Below are 9712 nucleotides of genomic sequence, written 5' to 3'. Positions count from 1 at the left end.
GTGAGGTCTGAGCCCGTTCCACCTTCCCTTCCTTCTCAAAACCAATCACTCCAGCCGATTCAGAAGGGGACCTGGACACGGCCCCCTAAAGCCTCTTCCTCCTTCTACCCCAAGAAAAGTCAATGCCTCCTTTTGGAGGAAACAATTAACTGTACCAATATGTCTGTCTGCCACTATCCTTGGGTCCTAATTTTGAGGAATGATCTGGATTCAGATTTTCATTAGAGACCAAACATCCTTGTACATTTGAAACATGAAAGATAGTTAAAATATTTATATATATATAATATATATATATACTTTTATTATTCACCCGTTAACTCCATAATATGCCAATCATGAGCTAGTTTTCAGCAGTTACATTCCCTTGATCACGGCTGCATGAGGATGTGATTAACTGGAAAACAGGGAGACCAGAGACACAGCCAAAGGTGACGTCACGCAGCCCACGCCATTGCAATACATTGTCAAGTTCGCTGGCGGTTTGGTAAAGCCGGTTCAGCTCTGTTCCCTTTGCCAGGGATTCTCACGTTTGTGAAAATTGGACCAATTTGTGGGGTTCCATTTCCTGGTTGGAATTCTCAGTGGCTTTATCCAGAATCTCACTGGCGACTGGTTATTGTAGCACCAGCCCCACCTAGAAGAGCCAACGAGGAGAGGCAGAGTTGAGTTGACAGTTGCCCTAAGACACTCCCACTCCCCCTAGGCCTGAAGTTCCAACTGACTGAGCCCGCAGCAGCGCCCACGCCAGGCCTCCACTCAGCCTCCACGCCAGGGTCCACACGTCCACCAGACCCTCCCAGGCAAGCAGCACTCAGCTTCCCAGGACAAGTGGCTCCAGCTCACCAGTCAGTAACGCTGCCCACGCCCATGCCCTGGGGCTGCCCTGTGGCGCTGAGGAGGAAGAGCTAAGCTCCTGCCCCGATGGCAGCAGCCCAGGAGAGGAAACACTCGTCAGATCCTCCGACCCTAACCTCCCAGCTAACCGTGGGCAGCTCCACTCCCACAGTTCCCTCAGGCAGTGCGAACGCTCGGCCCAGCCAGATGAGGCAGGCCAGCTGGTCGGGAGAGAAGCTGGAGACAACTTTCCAGCTCCTTTCCTTTGGGGAAGAACTCGGGGTGGGGGGACCTTCTAGCTCCCATGCGGCTCTGGGACCGTCTGCTATCCTCACACCAGGTGCTGAAAGGGGAACACAGACCTGCTGACCTGGCCATCAGAGGGAGGCATTGTCAAGGGCCCAACACCAGGTAACGAGGGCCTAGACTGTTCCAGTATCCCTGACCCATGAGCCTATTTCTGCTGGAGACACCAACTCCCTGAGCCAGGTGGGCCCAGACTCCAGGTGCTCACGGCACGTACCTTCTCTGCCCCCATGCTGGGGCATTTCCAATTGTAAAGGTAATACTGCAGGTTGCCGTCCCCGATGCCAAACTTGAGCTTCTCCAGGAAGGTTTTGTTCTCCATGAGATCCAGTGCATTGAACACGTCAAAGCCTTTCTGCATGGAGGCAGGGAGAAGCACGAACAGGTGAGGACAGGTGAGGGCTGCCTTGCCTTCCTGCCCCCTTTGCTACCATATCAAAACCGTCCTGCAGGTGGCCGCAGGAACAAGGTTTCTTCAGAAGCTCTGCTGCTTCTGCCTTACATCCAAACTCCAGCCGGCAGCCAGCTGTCCAGGTGCAGTTCTCAGGACACGGAGTGCCACCCCTCCAACCTGCCTATCCTCAGTGTCCCTCTGAGTCACACTTGTGTATTCAGTGTCCAGGCCACTGCTCTTGCTGTTCCTTTCTATGCCTCCCTGAAACTCTCTAGTAATTTCCAGTCCTCTCTGGGGACCAAGCCCTGAGCCCTTCCTCTGAGAAGCTGGCTCCTGTCAGCTACTTGGCATTTGTGTTGCTTCCTTACTCCACGGACACCCCAACTCTCAGGCCCTCGGTGTGTACCATGTGACTGTACGGCACCTGCTCCTAAATCTCATCAACTGGGTCGGAAGCTGTCACAGGGCAGGGATGGGCCTGCCCACAGTGGGCTGGGCTGGGCGCAGGAGGTCACCAGAACCCCACGATGAAGGACCGATGACCTCCCCGCCCCAGCCTCACTAGTCAGATGCTCCAGTGACTCACCAAGACAGAGACCAATCTCCCCTTTCCCACGCTGGGCAAGCTGTGAGGAGAACCCCTGTACTCCCAGAGCAGGCCTGGCTACTCAAGGCTCCTTGGCCACACCTCCTGTGAGAACGAAACTCACTGAAATAAATCAGGAGGCCTTCAATGCCTTCACTATGTCTGGACGCTCCTCTCTTCCTCCTAGTTTTGAGTTTTTGGCTGAAAACTGTGGGGACACTGCCTAAGTGGAGTGGGAGGGAGAGGCGGGCTCAAAGCCCCCCAGCCCCCTCCTGGGAGCTCTGCTCCCCACCGCTGCCCTGCCCTGCCCTGCCCTGCCCTGCCCTGCCCCCATGTCTCTGGAGACCCTCCGGCCTGCTCCTCACCATTTTGGCGAGAACAAGGGCGTCGCTCATAAGGTCTAGAAGAGGGGTCTGGGTGTGCACGTTGTAGAAAGAATAAGCAGCTTTTAGACTCTTGTGGGTTGGATGGTTCATGATGGTGGAGGGAAGCGTATAAAAGCTCAGGAAATCCGTCACCTCTCCATTTGCATTCTGAAGAGAAGATAATAAAGAGGCCGTGTCAAGCATGCACAGGGCACTGCAGCCGGGAACAAAATGTTTTCTCTTACTCCCATGCCACCTTCAGGCAGCTCTGCTCCGCCAGATAAATGGGTGGAAACACAACAGGATATGTAGGGAGGAGGAGACACACTGGCTAAGGGCACCTGAGAGCAAAGCCAGGCTGACCATGGGCTGAACCTGCAAGTCCTCTTGCCCAGCCTGGGCACTGCCAGGGACCTCCTCCTACAGCTCGCATCCCCCCAGACTGTGTCTTTGATGCGTGGCCAGCACTGGATTTAGCCGGGCCAGGCAGGGGATCGAAGGCTCGCTTGACTAGGACAGGCTGGATTCTCTCTATTCTGTTATCAAACGTGGGGGCAGGGACAGGAGGGCTCAAGACAGGCCCAAAGGGCATCTTTCCAGCAAATGCAAGATAAAACGTCCTGTGTTAGGGAGGACCAAACACAGGTGGTGAAGGAAGTCTAGGGTACCAACACTCGAGCCCTGGGAACCCGGTCACTTCAGGAGGATGCCTCTCTGGGAAGAGCCAGAGGCCCGCACGCTGCCCCCTGACTTACCTCCACCACGAAAGTGTCGATGATATTCTCCTGGGGGAAGAACCAGTGCTCTACCTCCTCCTGGTTCATGACTGGCGTGAGGTGAAACTGCTTCAAGTACCTGGTGAGGAGCTGGTGCACTACTGGAATGTCCTTTTTTTCCATTGGTCGCAGCCCAGCTGTCTTAGGAGTCTGGAAAAGACAGAAGAGGTGGCATCAGGTGTGCTGATCACCCTGGATCTATTCACCCAGGTCCTCAAGAGAGAGTCCTTAATCTTCCTGGGCACCTTCGGCACCTTCCTCCCACCCCCGTGCCTGTTTGCTCAGGGTAGGTCCTGCCCTGGGCTTTCTCCTGGCCCTTCCCCTCCCAGTCCAGGCTGTCATCCAGGCTCCATTATCCGCAGGGCCCCAGGCTGTCTTCCTAAGAAAACACACCCATCACCCCCAACCCTTGTTTCAGCTTCCCAGACCTAGAACACAAGACCCTCCATCCTTGGGCCAGTTGGCTATTCTAGCTGTACCTTCTGTCCTGTAGTCCAGAAGTTCTCAAAGGGGGCAATTTGCCCCTCAGGGTGAATTTCCTCTGAGCCTTCACAACCTCATCACACTTAACTATAGCTGATGTCTTCCTACACTCACTGGTCTCTCTTCTTAGAGCACCTCACAGACAGAGCCCAGGGCCAGCCAGGGTCTGTACTGGACGCATGCTTTGTCTGCTCACCCAGACAACACTGCACTGGTAGTGGCCCTGACAAGACACTGCTGCAAGTTACATTCAGAAAAAAAGCACCCAACTCCCACCAACTCCCACCAGCATCCCACCCCACAGCTGCTTTTCCTAGAAAAATAATGCTTCAGTGGAAGGAAATCACATGATATCGGCGCTGACAGAACATCCCCCAGGCGCTCAGATACGCAAAGGTGAGGTCAGGCCAAATCTGCAATCAGGGTGGTGTCACAGTTTATTGGCTTCAGCCACTGCCCAATATAACGCTTCCCAGCACAGGAAGTACTTTCAAAACTTCAGTTACAGGTCTTCTAGCCTCCAAGATTCCTTGCCAATCCTTGTCTCTCCAGGGAACTCACACTGACCCCTCTCTACATGGCGGCTCCCACAGCAACCCCTCAAGTCCTGACTGAAAACACAGCCATGCTGGGGTTCTCATCTCGACATGGGGAGACCCACACATTCTTCTGGCTGTTGCAGCACTTTGAGACTGCTGACGGCCGCCTAGAATGCAGGGCAAACCTGCCATGACAACAGAGTGAGACGGCAGCCACCAGGGCCCCCCAAACCTGTTTTGCAGCAGTGTCTAACTGCACTGCAGCAGTCTCTCGAGATGGGACACTTATGACCCCAATCCAATAGATTAGCCTGATTCCCGGGTGACTAATCCTGTTTGGTGGCTCAGGGACTCTGGAGGGCAGCCCTCTTATCAGCTGGCTCCCGTAACTGTTCGGACTGACAGCCAAGAGGGAGTGCTCGGAGGAAAGAGGAGAGATTTTAAGAATCCCTACCTTGGGATGCTGAAGCCAGGCATAACTGGAGAACAAGGAGCACTGGTTTTGGGAAAGCAGGAAAACTGAGACCCCAAACAGAAACCGACTCACTCAGGTTGCCCAGTCCTTCGGTGCCAAACCTGGGCTTCCCTCACAAGCTCAGGTCACCCCTCCTTTGCCTGACTTGCGGAGGGGTGCAGCAGACACTCTAGCGTCACTTGCACTGGGATCTGGAAAGTGCTGCCGTGTATATGTAGGTACAGTGAGTGAGTTCATCTTTCTATTTATGTTTCACTTGGGCTAAAATTACAGAGACTAGGTGTTCTCTGAGCCTATCAACAGATGGCAGGGAACTAGCCCAGGTGCAGACTCAGGGGAACTGAGAGAGTCAAACTAAAATAAAACCCTCGCTGTAGATAACAGAAGCAACAGAAATAGAAAGTATAGGAATCTGGAAACGATGAGCAGGTTCACTTTCCTGGTAAGAGAGACGCCGTCTCCCCACGCGAAGCCCTCCCTGCTTCTCTCCTACTGACAGCAAGGCTGTCCCGACCGTCCTCCGGCCCCTGCCCCTCGTCCCCAGCCACCACTGGCCTCTGGCAGTCGGTAGAGCTTCATGGTACGCTGCATGGTCATATTTCTGCTCAGGTGGGAGAACTTCACTTCAATCAACTTCCGTGGGTTTAGGGACCGATGCCAGTATCTGTGGGGACACAAATGTCCTATCCTCACGACTCTGGCCATTAAGAGGACAATGGCAGGGAGATCTCCAGATGGCCAGCAGGTGGCGTGAGAGACCCATGTCACCCTGCTCCCCAGCTTCCCCTTAGTGAATGCAGAGCTGCAGGGCTCCTGGATTTTCTCCCTGTTTTTCTTTCTCAATTTCAAAAAGCCACTCTTTTGCTATAACAGTTGTCTGGGGAGAACAATCCTCACCCTGAGAATCAAGTCAAAGGAAGAGTTAAAACCATGCCCAGAAGACTGAGGCAGACGTGTTCCCCCTCCTCCCTCCTCTTCTGCATTTATACCTGGTGTTTCTACTTTTAAAGGTCTCTAGGCAGAGATTATTCAATTATTTCAAACAACTTCCTAAGGCAGAGGCTGTCCTTGGATCAAACAGGGATCAGACATCTTCTCTTTGGCCCACATAATAGTCAAAACAAAATTGAGCCAACCATTTAACACTTTAGGACGTTTCCCACAACAAAGTCCAGATTTGGGCTCGTCCTTAAAAACAAAAACAAAACCCCCAGCAGACCGACACCCCTATATCCAAATGCCAGTGACCAGCAAATGCTGAGAATGGCTCAGCCCTCTGGACAAGAGAGACACTCTCCAGGCCGCCATCCCCACAACCCTCTCCCTTCAATCCCCATGCTCCCCGCCTGGCTCCCACCACCCACCTTACCAGACACTAGAGAAGCAAGGTGTTCAAGGGCATGCACTCAGCCTAGGGCACAGTTGTGACATAAGCTCCTAACTAGAGCAGGGGCACCAGTATTTCCAGGACTTTACAGGAAGAAATTTTTACCTGCAGGTGCCAACAGGCTTTGGTAGTACCACACCGGCAGTGTAAACAGCTTGGAAAATGCCCTCCAGGTGAACCCGCCTGGTTATCTCTCGGATCAGGACTGGAGCCACCCTCTTGGAGCGCAGCTTCTTGTGTACACACAGGAAGTTAATCTCCACCATCTTCTTCTCTCTGAAGGAGGAAAAACACAAAGACGGTAATGGTAATCCCATCAAGCATGGGAAGCCAAACCTGGGAGGCCAGGGCCTCCAGCACAGGTACGCATTTTGCGGCACCTGCACTCAGCACTCAGCACCAGGACTCAGTCCCGCTCCTCTACCAGCTTTGACCAGGCGAGGAGCCTGCCTGGCCACACCATAGCCTCCACTTCTAATGGAGAATGGGTGCCAAGCAAATGCCCTTGTTTGAAGGCACCACCAGCATGTCCCTAATAAATTCCCAGTAGTGGGCTGGGGAGCCCCCACTTTAGCATGCAAGGAAGCAGCATAGGGAAGCCCACAGAGCAGGCCAAGGCTACTCTAGGGTTTCAAGGGTTCTGATTCCCCCAGGAACACAGCCCATAAGCCCTGAAGACTGTGGCAGATGGTTCTGACACTTCCAGGGAGAACAAAGAGCAGAGACTGAAGGCCCCAAGGACTATCTGAATCTGGGTCGCTGGCTCTGGCCCATTTCTGATGCTGCTCAAGTACATCCACATGCGACTGGTACGGGAGTTCAAAGACGAGCTCCTGCTGAGTGGGCACACTGGGCTCCAGGTGGGCCCCCTCCCAGCCCAGGCCACAGACAAGGGAGCCAGCTCAACTCAAGTGCAGAACAGGTGGTTCCCCTATGATGAATTTCTATTCCCAGCACCAGGTGTCCTCCCTTCCTGAGGCCTTCTCTCTGTCATGCAACGTACATGTAGCTTTTTTCTTCTCCCTCCCAGACCAAGCAGCTTGGTGGTGACGTGGGGATCGTGGGTGCTTACGTGTCATAGACATGGATGTTTGCCGGGATGGCGCTAATAAACCCAACCAGTTTCCGACTTGAAACCACTCGAACCCCGCAGTGCCACTGGGGGAGCCAGCCGGGTGGCCGGAGAGCCCTGGAAAAGAGACAGGGGCCAGGGCTGTGGTGCTGCTTGCAGGCTGGCTGGACAGGCTGTGTGGGTTCCACAGCCAAGTCCTAATCTGGCACAACCACCTCCCTGAAGGTTAAAGCCTAATTCTCTTTAGGGCCAAGCCCTCCTGGACACAAATAAATCAAGCCATTGCCATCTCTGGCTACTCAGCCCACTGGCCTACTTACTCACCCAATGTAAGGCTGTCACACTGAGAATTCTATGCCTGATCTGATTTCTGTGTGTTCATTTTGATAGCCTGAATCAGGGGACTGACCTCTCTGGTTCAGAGACCAGGGGGTTCCATGGCTGGGAGCTGACTGTGGCACCCCTGGGGCTCTGGTCTCCTGTCTGTCCTCTGGGTATCATTCCCCTCCTTCTGCTTACAGATTATTCCTTTCCCACCCCTCTCAAGTAGTCTCTCTCCATGCATGCCTCTACCTTCCTGGATATTAAATGTGGCCCAGGCAAGTGGAAGGCTCGGCCAGGCCAGGCCATTTCCATACAACTGAGCACACTCAGGAACTACAGAGAAATGACCCTTTTTGTTCTTTTAAATCTTAGTGGGTCTCACCCCTCCTATACATTTCCCTTCTTGTGTAAAGTCACCATACAATATATGATCTTTTCTTCTGCATATCAAGTCTACAAAGGTCTCCCTCACCCCGTAAATCTTAAATAAGGTTTCAGCTCTAAGCACCACTGAAAGCAAGTCTCCTTCAGATGCAGAACTCAAAAATGACACACTAATTTGCCATTCAGAAGTTGGCAGGGATGAAAACTCTGGTGCCCCGTGGTGGTTCTGCTCTGTGCCTTGCCCTCAAGAGCCTTAAGAAAGCCCTTACAACTTACCACAAAAGAAATTCTGGGGAATAATCAAATCGGAACATATTGTCATCATCTTCCACATAGTTCTCATTCAGGAGGGTGTATAGTTCTTTCAGCTGCAGAGAAATAAGGAGCTTACTTAGAGGTTTAGAGGTGTTCGGCCAGGTGGAGGACCAACTCCAATACCCTGCGCCTCCAGGCTTTTCAGAAGGGCCAAGAAAACTACCAAAACCTGTGTCTAATCTCACAGATCTTTTTCATTCCGGGCATGGCAGGCACTCTTTTGGAACAAGCACCCTAGTTGTAATAGGAGAGTAAACCACCAAGGGGTAAAGTGGCAGACCAAGAATGCCACGTAGCTAACCAACCACTCCATCAGTCTGCTCCGCCAGCAGTGGAGAGCCACTGGACTCTACTGCTGTGACGATGCTCTGGAGAGATGACTCTTGGGACTGGCCAAGGAATTACTCTGAGGAGAGTCGCTGCCATTTCCTACCATGTTTGGTTTTTATCCTCTGGCCCAAACAAAGGCCTTTTGGCATTTTTCTGCCTTCCCAGCTATCTCCATCTCCTGGCCCAAGTTTGGTATTAAAAAATTCTGTTCGCATTTTCATCAGTTCTTACAGGGGAAACAAATCCCTCAGGTCAAAAGAAGAGGCGCTGGGTGCTGGGGTGGACAGAGGAGAAGAGACTCTCATTTAGCAGTCCTAGCTCATCAGTTAGGAGGCAGACTAGAAATCAGACAAGAGAATAAATGAATGAATGAACAAAAAAATGAAAATGAGTGGAAAAAGGAGGAGCTACAGAGACTAACTCTTAACCTGCCAGAACAGCCAAGTGCTATTTATTGGGAGCCTTGAGCAGGCCCCAGGAAGGAACAGATGGGGGACTATCCAGACCCTGTAGCTCAGCTCCCAAGAGTCTTGAGGAGGCCTGGCATACCCGCTGTCTTGGGATGACTGCAGGGCTTACTGTGAAAATGGTATCCAGTTGCACTTGTAACCTGCCAGGGGCCCACTCACCACACCACGGTCCCCCAGGTCCAAGGCATCCCAGGTGAAGCCCTGGGGCAGGGTATAGGGCTCCTGGCGGATGTTGTCTTTGTCAGGTTCCACGGGACCGTGGGTGTTCACCACTTCGCCTGGAAGAAGAGCACAGCCGTGAGCCTCACCCTCTGCCTCCTAGGGGAGAGAAAGGGCTCAGCTCAAAAACTGACCAGAGCAAATTCCTCCTGTCCCTAGGAGCCCTCCATCTGAAGAACATTCTGTGCTTGGCAGCTGCAAACCATCTCTCCAGCTACCCTGGCCCCTAATTGAGGGCCAATTCACAGCAAAACTTCAGAACAATCACTAGCATCCAAGGTGGTTCATTTTTTGGAAATCCTTTCAAATCTCCCTTGGGGTACTGAATGACAAACATTTATCTTTACTAATTTGGCTTCCTGCCTCCTAGTTGGTGTAAAAAGTGCCGGTTGGACCAGGCCAACCGATCTGCATGGATTTATAAGGAGTTGCAACAAGGCTGCTTTTGTG

The 9712-nt window shown here is 52.7% G+C and overlaps 1 protein-coding gene across 1 annotated transcript in view; it reads right to left on the bottom strand.

The window, feature by feature from the left end:
- Positions 1–284: 284 nt before the first annotated feature.
- Positions 285–9712, bottom strand: part of NMT1 (N-myristoyltransferase 1) — a 30876-nt gene continuing 21448 nt past the window's right edge. The window contains exons 4-12 of the mRNA XM_069482721.1: positions 9203–9321; positions 8205–8296; positions 7221–7337; positions 6254–6424; positions 5317–5425; positions 3244–3414; positions 2489–2656; positions 1361–1498; positions 285–637 (exon numbers count right to left, since the gene is read on the bottom strand). Of these exons, the coding sequence (XP_069338822.1) occupies positions 617–637; positions 1361–1498; positions 2489–2656; positions 3244–3414; positions 5317–5425; positions 6254–6424; positions 7221–7337; positions 8205–8296; positions 9203–9321 (1106 nt within the window). The 3' untranslated portion in view covers positions 285–616. The remainder of the gene's footprint in view (positions 638–1360; positions 1499–2488; positions 2657–3243; positions 3415–5316; positions 5426–6253; positions 6425–7220; positions 7338–8204; positions 8297–9202; positions 9322–9712) is intronic.

Source organism: Eulemur rufifrons, chromosome 9 (assembly GCF_041146395.1).
Source record: "Eulemur rufifrons isolate Redbay chromosome 9, OSU_ERuf_1, whole genome shotgun sequence".
In the NCBI taxonomy this organism is placed as follows: domain Eukaryota; kingdom Metazoa; phylum Chordata; class Mammalia; order Primates; family Lemuridae; genus Eulemur; species Eulemur rufifrons.
Note: the sequence above shows the minus strand (reverse complement) of the source record. Positions and strands in the feature narration are given on the sequence as shown.